This window comes from Anopheles nili, chromosome 3, assembly GCF_943737925.1.
Source record: "Anopheles nili chromosome 3, idAnoNiliSN_F5_01, whole genome shotgun sequence".
In the NCBI taxonomy this organism is placed as follows: Eukaryota; Metazoa; Arthropoda; class Insecta; order Diptera; family Culicidae; genus Anopheles; species Anopheles nili.
The window spans coordinates 58,613,761-58,625,852 of record NC_071292.1 but is presented as its reverse complement, the minus strand read 5'-3'; the positions used below and the strand labels follow the sequence as shown (position 1 = coordinate 58,625,852).

The window sequence follows — 12,092 nt, the reverse complement described above, 5'->3', positions numbered from 1 at the left end:
TTGTAAGCCTGTGAAGGAGCTAACACATCGTCGGCATCGAAACGGATTAAATGTTTAATGTGAATTGATTTACGAAGACACGTGTTGTTCCATTAAACGGTGCATTAAACATTCAGCGGCTTCGACCAGCAGAGGACGTTGTTTTCGCCAAAGTCAAAGCAATAAAAAAAGCCATTCCCTCGAGGAAAACGCGAACAAAACATGTCGACTTACCGGAAGAGCGCTCGAGCGTGATGGAACAATCCGTGCAAATTGATTCCTCCAAGACACGGCACTATCTTAAGCAATCTATCATTCACTATCAACATTTGTGATATTTTAACACCGTTCTATCGACGCACTTCGACGCAGTTGGCCGATTTTGAATTGATTTTTTTTTCGTTTATTTCGCTACTGATAAAGAGACAAACTGAAAGGATTTAAGTCAATGAGAGAGAGAGTGGGAGAAGGAAAGAGAGAGAGCGCGCGCGCCACATGAAGTAATAATCTCGAATGATGTAAATTGCCAAGCAATACCGTCGATGCCTTGGGTTCAGATTAGTTTTAATGCGTGCTATCTACGGTTTCGTCTAGTTACGTGAGAGCCGAGGCCACCAGCCTCCATTGGATGGAAGAAACCAACCCCTAAGACGTGATCTATGCTTCTTGTACTTATTTGAATGCAGCGCTGTTGAAAACGCACGAAATCCACAAATAAGCCATACGGACGAAAAAAAAAACAAACAAAATTATGCTGCTATTCCTATTCTCATAAGCAAACCTCAGCCGCAATAACTTGTATTCTTTCATTTCAATATTCCCCCTCATACGTAGTTCTGGAGGATTTCATCTCTGCTGGTGTTTGTTAGTTTGTGGATATACTTTTTTTCCCTATAAAATTCAACATAATTTATCTAACCATGTATGCGTTCATCCTACCAGCAGGTTTGATTGTTTAAATAGTAATAAATTTCAAATAATGGCTCCACGTCACACAGGCTGTTTGTATCGTTTATGTCCTCTACCCAGTACTCTACATAACACTGGTATACGATTGACGGTACCTTCCCATCGTAGAGGGAAAGCAGAAGTCCTATAGTCCTAGCATTCCTATCGTCCCAATGGGATACTAACTGTTGGTGCGCTGGTTTCACGAAACGGAAACGATCCTCAGTAAAGTGCGATCGTTCAATCGTGTACTGTATTTTTTTTCAATTTTATCATTCATTGCTTAGATGCTTGGAACCTCGTTTACATTGCATGCGGCCGAGTAGTGTTTGTTAGATGTGTGTGTGTGTGTATGTGTGTGTGTATGTATTTTAGGACTTTATTTCTGTACAGAACTAACCACTTGTTGAGTATTTTGCGCTTGGTCGTTTGCAAATTAATACATCCTTCGCTCGGGCTATAAGTTAACTTGATCTAGTTTCTTTAATCATCAAAACAGTGCACTTAGTTTAGGACGATGAGACGGAAAACGACGATGTGCCATTCCCAGTGAGTTTTCGTTTCGCTACTCTCGACAAAACCAAAACCACCGGCAGAAAGACGAATGTCCTGCTATAGCGGTGTGTCCAACGCTAAAATAATACATAACAACAAACAGAACAACACTGAGATATATATATGCAATTGGAGCTTTAGCTCTATCTCAATACACCACCACTCAAAACACTGCAAGCGAATGAAAATTACACCTAGAGCTACGAAATCGTTTACAGGTATACGGGTTCGATGAAATAAGACCTTGCCGTGCTGCATAGTCTGCGTAGAAAGCTCGATTAGTAGTCCACTCACTGGTAATCCATCAACGTGGCAGGGAGCTATCCCTATCCATGGCTATCTTATGCGTCACTTCTAGACGTTTTCTGGTTGAGTCGGTAGAAAAAGTTCGTTCCAGGGTTCACAGTCGCGCAAGTTCTAAGCTTTCCAATTAAGTACATTCAGACAACCTCCTCGCGATTTTGCTATGATCTCCCACATGAAAGATGCAGTCCTGTTTTGCTTGTGTTGAGGTACGACGGTAAAATACTAACAGAAGTGACGGAAAATGTTAAACTTCTCAGAATCATCTGTCAGACGAAACGAGCTAAACCTATCTCACCTCCAGCTACACTACGAGCATAAACTCAGTGAGCTACAACCTTGGGTCCCGACGGGATCCTGCCTAGACTCAAACAAGCAGAAACAACCTAACTTAACTGATCGACTGTGTACGTCTTCGTCGGAGTGCCGTCCACGGGCCGTGTGTTGGATTTGTTACCGTCTAATAATATCCTCAAATGCTACGTGTATTGCAGTGTAATCTGGCTAGGGCTACGTGAAACCTCCGGATAAGTAGCTACCGTGCTAGTTACGAGCTTACATACTATTTACAACCGCCGTACTGCTTTACTCTCCTTTCCTCCAAGCGTAGCTCGAAAGGACGCTTTGCGTAAATATCTAACAACAAACGAACGGAGCACGCTCGTCGCTCTGGATAGTCGCAGTAATATCATCGTAGTATCGAAGTGTTCCACAGTATATCCATCACAAACAGCTACTCGCTATCACCACCTTGTCATTGCTTAATCTGGTCAATCACTGAATCAAACGCGCCCACACGCAAGGGTTCCGCTTCCGGCGTTTATATATCGCCCTGCGGGAGGCAAAATTTAAACACACTAATAAGCTTCCGCCCTTCGTGAAACGACAGCGGAAGCGATGGAGCGTTTAGAAGCCCTTTGTCAAGGTATCACAACCACAATGCCGGATTGCGGCGCAGCCTAAGCCACCGCCGCCATCACAATCTAGTAGAACGGATTCATGTAATATCATACACACTCGTCTTGGTTCTGCGCGCAGTACTTCGGGAAGATCGGTTCCGCTCGCAGCCCCAGCTCGAGCAGGTGGTTCCGAAACACGGACATACGGTTGTACACCTCCAGCGGAACGGACTCACTGTACCGCTCCTCGATCGGGTCCGTCCACAGTCGCTCGGCCAGGGCCGAGGCTCGGGGCCATAGTCGCGCATCCAGTATCGATTCGTCGACCTGTTCCGTCCACAGGCACGCCTCTCCACCCAGGATCTGACGCATCTGCAGTGAGGTTAGCTTCATCTCCTCCCATGGTCGGTGTTTGTACACCGTCTGCCAGTTCCGGTACGGTGAGCAGGCACCTTCGCCGGTCGATCGCCAGCTACCAAAGCCACAGTCCAAGTACCAGGCGTCCACGTGCGATATCACCAGGCTATAGCCTCCGTTGATGAGTTGGAAGTTTTCGGGCCACTTGCTACCACCCCACACCTGCACCGCGAACGCACCCTTCGACAGACAGGGCGCACTCGTCAGCCCACTCGACCACACGCCCACCATCCTCGGGGCGGTCATGTTCTGCCTCGTGCTGGCCAACTGCAACCGGTGGTACGCCTGCAGCATAAAATCACACCAAAGCGTGCGCATGTCGGAGTCATTGAAGTGTTGCTGCCAGCACTCGAGGTTCACCTCATCCCCACCGATGTGGAAGTAATCTAGCGGGCCGACGATCTCGAGCAACTCCTCGTACAACCGCTGCAGGATCAAGTAAGTGTTGTTGTTTTTCGGATTCAGCTGACCACACGGTGGTTCGCCACAGTAATTACTCCAGGGTTGCTGGTTGATACACAGACTTAGCTCGCCAAGTCCATGCTTCGGACCCCAGTCCCATCCATTGCCGGCGTGTGCCGGTGCATCGATCTCAGGGATGATCTGAATGCCGCGCACCTTCGCAAACGCCGCTAGCTCACGCACGTCATCCGGCGTGTACACCTCGCGCTCGGAGTACGCCCCGTACCGGGCCAGCTGCGGGTAATACTTCGAGACGAGCGGGAAACTCTGCGAATCCGTGATGTGCCAGTGGAACCGGTTCAGTTTCGAGTGGGACATGCCGACGAGGGTGCGTTTGATCGCATCCACCGTAAAGTAGTGTCGGGAGGTATCGAGCATAAGGCCACGGTAGCTAGAAAGGAGCACGAGAAATAACAAACTGTAAGCGAGGTTCGTTCGGAATGCCAAGTCGAAGTTGAGCTTACTTGAATTTTGGCACATCTTCAATGGACACCTTGTTCAGGACCTTTAGCGTACGTTCCTCGTCATCGAACCAAATCAGCTGCTGCAGCGTCGTGAGACCGTGTTTGGCCCCGAAGAACGTGTTGGCGGTTATTTTCACGATCAGGACTCGTGCAGAATCTAAAAGCAGATGAAGCAGAGTTTAATGTGAGGTTGCACGTGGGACGAATGTACCAATACTTACGTGTCACCGTGACGTTGTAGCTCTCGTCCGTGTGCATCGTCAGGTGCGTATCGCCCGACTTCTCCACGTGAATGTTCACTTCAAACGCATCCACATCGTACCGCTTATCGCTGACCAGCTTGAAGAAGTGGATCTTTCCAAAGCCACCGCCTGCATCGTTGCCGCTGGCCGATTGACGTTTTACCGAGCTTCCTGCATCGTCCGGATCCGCCGTCACGCGCTGCTGTTCGGCAGTTGAAGCCATCTGCACTCCTGCGGGAACGGTTCCAGCCGGTACAGCGCCTTCGATCTCCTCCAGCGTGGCACCACGGGCTACCATCACACCGCGGATCTCAGTCCTCAGTACATCGGACGCTTCGTGAAGCAGCTTTTCGACAGCCCCAAAGCCCGGGGTCACGACTTTCACGTGCATATCCGACAACCGAAAGCGGGATGTTTTACTGCCAATCTTGGTAGCCCCGGTCGGTTGTGGCCAGATGTTGATTGGCCCGCAGGTCATCGTGCACGTTAGGAAGGGTATTCGCTTGCCGGAGGCAGGATTCGTGCTGCTGCTGCTGCTGCCGGTTCCACCGTGGGTTTGTTGCTGCGTTTGCTGGTGAAGGTTGTTACCACCGGTCGTCTCGAAGTCCTCCTCGACGCCATCCACGAAATGGTGCCGCACGCATCGGTTGTTCACGCACCTGTACGTCCACGACCGCTCGATGGGGCTGTCCGTCGAAGTAAAAGGATAGAAGAAATAAATAAATAATTCGTGCCGCTGTCAAAAAGAAGTTTTGATCGATTTACGCGGCGTCTGCCGTCGTAGGGTTAAACTTTCGAGAAATATAACCCCGAAAAGGATTGAGACGAATTGAAGCAGAGTTTTACAGAGGTTGTTTCGATCTGATTGACATTTTGTACTGATGAAAATGCCACCAAACATACCGCCTGGAACCAGGACAAATAAAGCCCCACAGCCCAGAAGCACGGTGGCAGTTTTGATAAAGAAAAAAGCTCTCCCCAGCACCCAAAGGACCACCGCAAAACATTAAATCGCCATTCGCAAGCTAATTGTGCTTTATGCTTCCATTTCCGCTCATTAGCATGGTTTTATCGTTAGGCGGAATCGTTAACAGCTTGGACGCGTCGTGACGGACGGCCAAGCGTGTGTCCCCCAGCCCGACTGGCTGGCAGGACGACATTTACACGGCTCATAAACTGCGAATGTTGATTATCTGAACTCACCGCGGTTCTTGCTTCAAAACAGAGCAACCGCCACAATCAGGCGGGTCCACCGGTCCCGAGGGGGATAGTAGAAATGTTTCTGCTGCTTCTACGCGAAATGGAAGCAATGCCTCAAACGTTATTGGATAAATTAAATCGCCAAACTGGAAAATCGTAAATCATTGCCCGCCCGACACAGGAAACCGCCAAAACTCACCTTATCGGAATGGCGCTGGTGCGGCCGTTATCACGACCCACGAAACCTTCGAAGCTGCTATCGAGGACGTGCGAATTGTAGATACCGACAGCCATCGACGGGAACGGTTTCGGTGATTCCGAGCTGTTGTTCCAGTACAGCAGCAGCCAGCTGGGAAGGGCCATCAGGCACAGCACTAGCAGGACCTTCTTCGCGGTCGATCTCGTAAAGGCTACCTTTTTGAACATGTTTTTAAGCACTGTCATACGGATGTTTCGGGACTGCGATGCTGCTGAGGAGCGCTGCGAAAATGGAGGAAAACATTTCCAAATGAATCAGACGAAAAATAACCAGGAAGCATTCTTGCAATCGGAACCTTAAATAAATATCAATTTGATTTGCAGCGTTCATGCGAGGTTGAAATCTGTGCACTAGCAAACTAACGTCCAATGAAAAAAGAATAGAAAGCTTGAGCACATGCACAGCTCGTCGCTCCACAACAGGGTTAAAAGTGGACGCATTCACAAGCACTCGACGACTCATGGGGCCATCAGTCAATCAATCAAATGGCTACCAAATTGAACGCAAGAAATATGTCAATCTAGAACACCGAGGCAACCGGCCGCAGTTGACCGCGCGTTGCTATGCCAACCCACGAACGGTTGTGCATGTAGTTTTACTGTAAACACGTGCACATGCCGGTACAACGTGGGGAAGATTTTCGAGAGCGAGGACACAAATTAAATTAGAAAATTTGACCGTACCACACATCCTTCATGCGGCAGCAGAGCACGTATTTCCATCGACAGGACGAATTCGGGGTGTACGTGTGTGGCCAACAGAGAGAGAAAAAAAAGAACAAAGCAATGGAGGTACAACCGAAAACTACAACTTTGTAATAAATCATTCAGTATCGAAACCTCCAATGCGACACATGTATTATTGACAGTGACCGTGCTGTATTTGTGTACTCTCTGAAGGATATTTTCGTCATATCGGGCGCGTCTAATAGCGGCATAGTCGTAAAAATAACGACGACAGAAAACTCTCCAAAAAGGAAACAAAAACCAACTCGCCACCGTAACCTAATCATTGTTTCTAACGAAATCAACCCCACAAAACTGTGTGTAACTGTGGCTTTTGCGGAAGAATCTCGGCTATGTCATAATTATACGGAACTTTATATCGGAAGAATGATTTATGTCACATTATGAGCCCCGACCGACAAACAAACTTATGATTCCCGATGGAAGGCAGCGGCACCACGCGTCCGATTCCAACTTTGAAGTCCTTATACGCTTCAGCGCGCCAAAACGGAACGGAAAGTTGGATCTTTCTGACTGTGTGTGTGTGTGTTGGGTTCCGTAGCAATGACAACGCTACCGACCACCGGAAAAGGAGGTAGAAAAGTTTTCTGATTATGCCATAAGAACTAATCAAACCAAATTGGCGGCAAAAATGCACGCACGGGGGCTCGGGTTAAACCGGCTTCAAGGACGAACATCAAGGGCTATTACGGGCGATGGGCTATCGGGGTGATGGGTGCGTAGTCTCTGGAGGAGCCACAGGAAGCGGTTCCGTACCGCGCCTTTAACCGCAAACCTGAGTGATTATTATTAGCAAGACAAAGATATAAACACTAATGAGAAAAGTCCAGCTGCGGAGGAAGAAGCCTCAACAGGACGCGAAGATCCCGATCGAAGACTCCGATGGACTTCGCTCGTCTAGGTAACCATATGCCACGCGGTGTACACGTTCTACGTACTCTTAATGACCTTTGCGCGACTTGCTAGCGGTAGACGGTGGTTATAAATAATTCTACCCAGTTTGATGCCTCTTTCACGGCACGGATTGATCGTAGTGTATTTTTAGAGACTACCTTTTCCGTTTCGAATCAATTCAGCGATTCCAGCGTTTTCTAATTCAAATTGAGCCATATTAGATTCCCGCTCCAGTCTTAAGTCCACAATCCATTACTGATTCATTGGAGGCGTTTTTCTTTAAGACACTTTGCCAAAGGCTCTAAAGGTCAATGACTGGTGCTGTGCAAAAAAAAAAACTAAACGGCACGAACCATAATGCGTGCTTGACAAAGCTTTAACCGCTATGTAAGACCCTGACAATTGAAAGCCCCCTCTGACGCACAGCGTGCGTTAGTGCACGGTCAGTTGAACAGCAGCAGTGAAACTTTCACTGTCTTTGTTTCTTTTTTTGCCTGTTTCCTCCTTCTCCTCCTTTCTTTTAATTGAAGAGTCACGAGTCTCCCACCTCAAATCCATAAACTCGCGCGAACCGCGAAAAGATAATTCCGCGTAAGTAAAGAGACGAACAACGGCGGAAAAAAACCAAACCAGCTAAAGGTGACATTAGAGGGAAGCGATTTTGGCGAAAGTGACGCCCCTGGTGGCGACGCTTCCCGAGAGGCTCGTAATTAAATTTACTTCAAATGTACGGACCAACGGACCACGGGCAGAGGCTTGGCCCGAACTGGCCAAAAATGGACGCGTCTAAAACGGCGAAAGTGTGGCGAAAGGGTTGGCTTTCTTTGCCACGCTGTCCGATGGATCAACGTACCGGTTTGGTGGTTGAACGTTACGTAAAATTACTTTGGACAATTTAGACGCGCGTTTGGATGTTTCGGCCATTTTGCGAGTGTGTAGCGAAGCAGGTGGGGACTTATGGGACGACCAAATAGGGGGGTGAATGAATTAGCGCAACATAAATATGGCATATCGCTTACCCTACTATTGTAATCGTGTGATAGTAGCATGCTGTAATGGTGTATGACCATCTATTTACAGTACCTGCAACGAGAAGAACACGAGAATGGAATAAAAGAATTGTCATATTTTAATATAATTAACACATGCACTTGCATTGAGATAATCAAACAAGTTGTTATAGGGCTGAGGTATGTTTAAAAATATGTTATCATTTACAGGCACTCCAAGCAGTACTTTTAAAATCTTTTTCGTTGCATCGCGACACAAAAAGCCCCCAATTCGCACAATTATTCACACAAAGTTTTCTCACACAGACCCGAAGCTCGGAAGCAAACTAATACCTCGCTCGGTCGTCATTTTCCACCAAGTAAACCCCCATCGCTTTGCTACCGAGTACAATAGGAGTAGAGTAAGATGTACAGAGCGAAACAAAAAAGCATAAACGAAAGCAGTGAAGGAAAAAAAAACATTCTCATTCCTCCCCAACACGGTGATCTCCTTCTGCAAAGGAAAGACTGCTCTTCGGCGCGTTGGTGTTGGGAAGAAAAAAGGCTGCATTTTTGAATATGCTTTTTGTGCTTGTTTTAGAACCGTCTCTGCTCCATATCTCGCGCATCTCATGCCCCAGTCCGATCGTTCCGGGGCGCTTCCGGTATGCTGCCACCTTGGCCGCAAACAGGAGACGTACCGCCACCGGCAGATCTTTGCCGACGTGTCACACAAGCTCGGTGAAATGAATTGCGAAATTTCAATCTATCCGAAATAATTGAATTGGAATTAGGTAGTAGTCTCTCCCATGCCGCTGCAGCTAGTCGAGCAGCAGTCGGTCGAGCAAATGCGCTATTTCTCCTACCAGCGAGCCGTGCTGCAGAAGGCCAAAGCAGGACTACGAGCTCGAAACCAAACACAACGGTGGCTCGGGTGTGTTTTGTGGTGGGCTTCCGAAATCTGCGGAAGCTTGTGCCACAGCGACGCCGCACGCTGTCTGCTGACGAAACAGGATGTCGTTATCCTGGGCGGATGAGATACGACCGCGGAAAGCGTACGGCATTCGGTGCGCGACCTCCGTTTCGGGTGGCATATTTTTTCCCACTGTCACCAAACCACGACACGACCCCCATCGAGGTTCGAAAGTCATCCCAATTCGTGGGTGGAAAATGGGGCCCACAAACCGCAACGCACCGTGCAAACAGACGGTGGCAACTCCGTGGGCATCGGATGCGAAATTCGCGGGCGTTCTCAATGACCCCGGGAAATATTGTTGCGTGATTCGTTTGCCCACCTTCCCAGGTTCAATCTATCCCGTTCGCTCTCGTCCCGTGGCTGGTTTATGCTGATGATGATGTACGGATTTAGGGGCGGTGATGTTGACTCTCGTTTCAGGACGTGCGTCCTTATTTTTTTTTTAATTCCCCCACAGGAAGGTGACTTGCTCTGGAAACTCGTATCCAACGGCTTTACAGTTGGCAATATGAATCATTAACATTTTTCATAGAAATCAATCGACATAAGGGCGGGGCGAAAAAAGAAAATGCGACCATAAAAGCTATTTATAATCCCAATTTATTTATATTTAACCCGGTTCCATTCGGAGCAACATCTTGTCTCCGAGATGCGTCTACCAATACCGCTACCTCCTGGTATTGGCAACCGTGGCAACAAAATGTCCCTCCCCACACTTTAATGGCTTCATCGTCCAGAAATACTATACCGAGAACGAAAACGAAACCCCCTTCGGTTCCTACCCGTGCGGCAAATTAAAATCCGCAATCACAACGCTATCCCCCCAAACGGAATCGAAAGGCGCTACACTCCCCGGTTGCTGCACACGGACATAATAAAAGCTCACGGTCGCTAATAATTTGCCACAAACTGACGCGTAAAACGTGCCCGATACCCCTGTTTTTCTTGCTGTCTGATTGCTGACTTCATCTAATTATGGAAGACGGCTACGGATGGCAAGGGAACGAAACGATCCCATAGCGGAACCACCCGTTCACGTTCCCTTTCCTGTTACGCAAGTTATCGGTGCGCGCGTTGCCACAAAACTTATCGAGTGTATTTTTACAAACGCTCGCCCAATCGATATTGTTTACACCCCGCTCGATTTCCTCGCAATGGTCATCATAAGGGGGTGCCCACCACTCTGCTGTTGGGTGAATGAGTGGGGCTAAGTACGACGGTGGGTTGATATTTGAACGATTCGTCGATTTGTTTACTTACGTACTTATCTGCCCGTTCGAGGGTCGAAAAGCTCAACGGACCTGATCGATCGGAAAGCTCAATCGGTAGATTACGCGACCCAAACGCGGAATATTGTAAGCGGGAGCCAACAAAAAAACCAACATTACCTTACATTTCTGGGAAAGTGAACGCTAATAATGTGGCACATCGAAGGAGTCCTAGCGTGAGGATAATGAAGGAAACTAATACTGTTCAAAACACACAATGCACACACGATGGGTATCTAATTAATGCGAGCTGCGTATACACCTTCACACCGTGGATGATTAAACGCACCCTGGCAGTTGCAATCTTGTCAATGTCATCGCGCGTTCGCGGTTGCACCGAAATTCAATCCAACCACACACCGGCACCTGGCGTGGAATCGAGCGCGCAAATCCACACTCTCATACGCCTCAGCACCACAGGCGTGTGTGTGTGTGTGTGTGCGTGCGCACGTTGCGTGTGTTACCAAGCGAATCCGTCGAGTAGCAAGCAAAAACCCCCTTTTAACCAACCTAACCGAGCCGATACCGGACGGGCAACTGGCAAGCTACGGCACACGACGGTTTGCCAACCAAACCGACGACACATCGACGATCCTGCCCCGCTAGCTCGAGTGTGTGGGAGGAAAAGCCCTCTCGGTGTGCCCACCCACCGCAAGCACCCAAACACGTTCGTTCGCAGCGCGGAGGTGGTAAATAGTTCGCGCGCGAGAAGCCTTTCTTCGGGCCGCGGTCATTACCGATCACAGGCGCGCGCGGGAGACTGCCGTCGTTTGGTTCGTTCCCATTTTCTAACACCCACCCGCACCCGCCACCCCATCACAATAAGAAAGGGCAACCGAAAGAAGGGAACAGAAAAAAAAAAGAATGGACCATAGAACAGTAGCGCCTAATAGATGAACCACTGCGCCTAAAAGAACAGCCCGCGTCGTGAGGGTTGGCCAGGCCAGGCGGCAGGCAGGTACACAAATCACGGGATTTGTTGGAAAAGTTGCCGTCGGCTTGCAGGTGGAAAAGCTCCTGCCATCGGTCGGTCGTCATGAGAGCGGCAAAAAGAAACTCGCACCCATTCAACTAACCACAGGACGCGAGCACGCGGGCTGCCCTAAAGGTGCTGCTCGGTGACAGCTTCTCGAGTATCTTGGTATTCGCTTTTTTTTTTTCTTCTCTCTCTCTCTCTGTCTCGCTGTGCACATCCTTCTGCTGTCTCTTTGCAACCAAAGCACGGGAAACAACGAGCACAAAAAAAAACAAACGTGGAGAAATTCTATCCACCGGTATTACCACGTCCCAGGGCGACGAGCGGCTTTTTGAAAACGGGAAACCCCGCGCGCACGTTCCCGATGCAACCGAAAAGCTCGACGGAGCAAGGATATTCACGGATCGAACCGGTTCCCTCTGTGTGCCAGCCAGGTAAGCCACGGCCCAAGTGTGTGTGAGAGAGAGAGAGAACCCCAAAAGGACGATGATAGAACGAGAGAGAGAGAGAGAGAG

General features: G+C 48.8%; 1 protein-coding gene across 1 annotated transcript; it reads right to left on the bottom strand.

Moving 5' to 3' along the window:
* Nucleotides 1–2,792: 2,792 nt before the first annotated feature.
* On the bottom strand, nucleotides 2,793–8,417 carry LOC128727369 (probable beta-hexosaminidase fdl). Its single transcript, XM_053821277.1, has 5 exons — nucleotides 8,388–8,417; nucleotides 5,669–5,949; nucleotides 4,249–4,955; nucleotides 4,028–4,184; nucleotides 2,793–3,954 (listed from the first exon to the last, which is right to left on the bottom strand). The coding sequence occupies exons 1-5, from the start codon at nucleotides 8,415–8,417 to the stop codon at nucleotides 2,793–2,795; spliced, it is 2,337 nt and encodes a 778-aa protein (XP_053677252.1).
* Between the last annotated feature and the right edge of the window lie 3,675 nt (nucleotides 8,418–12,092).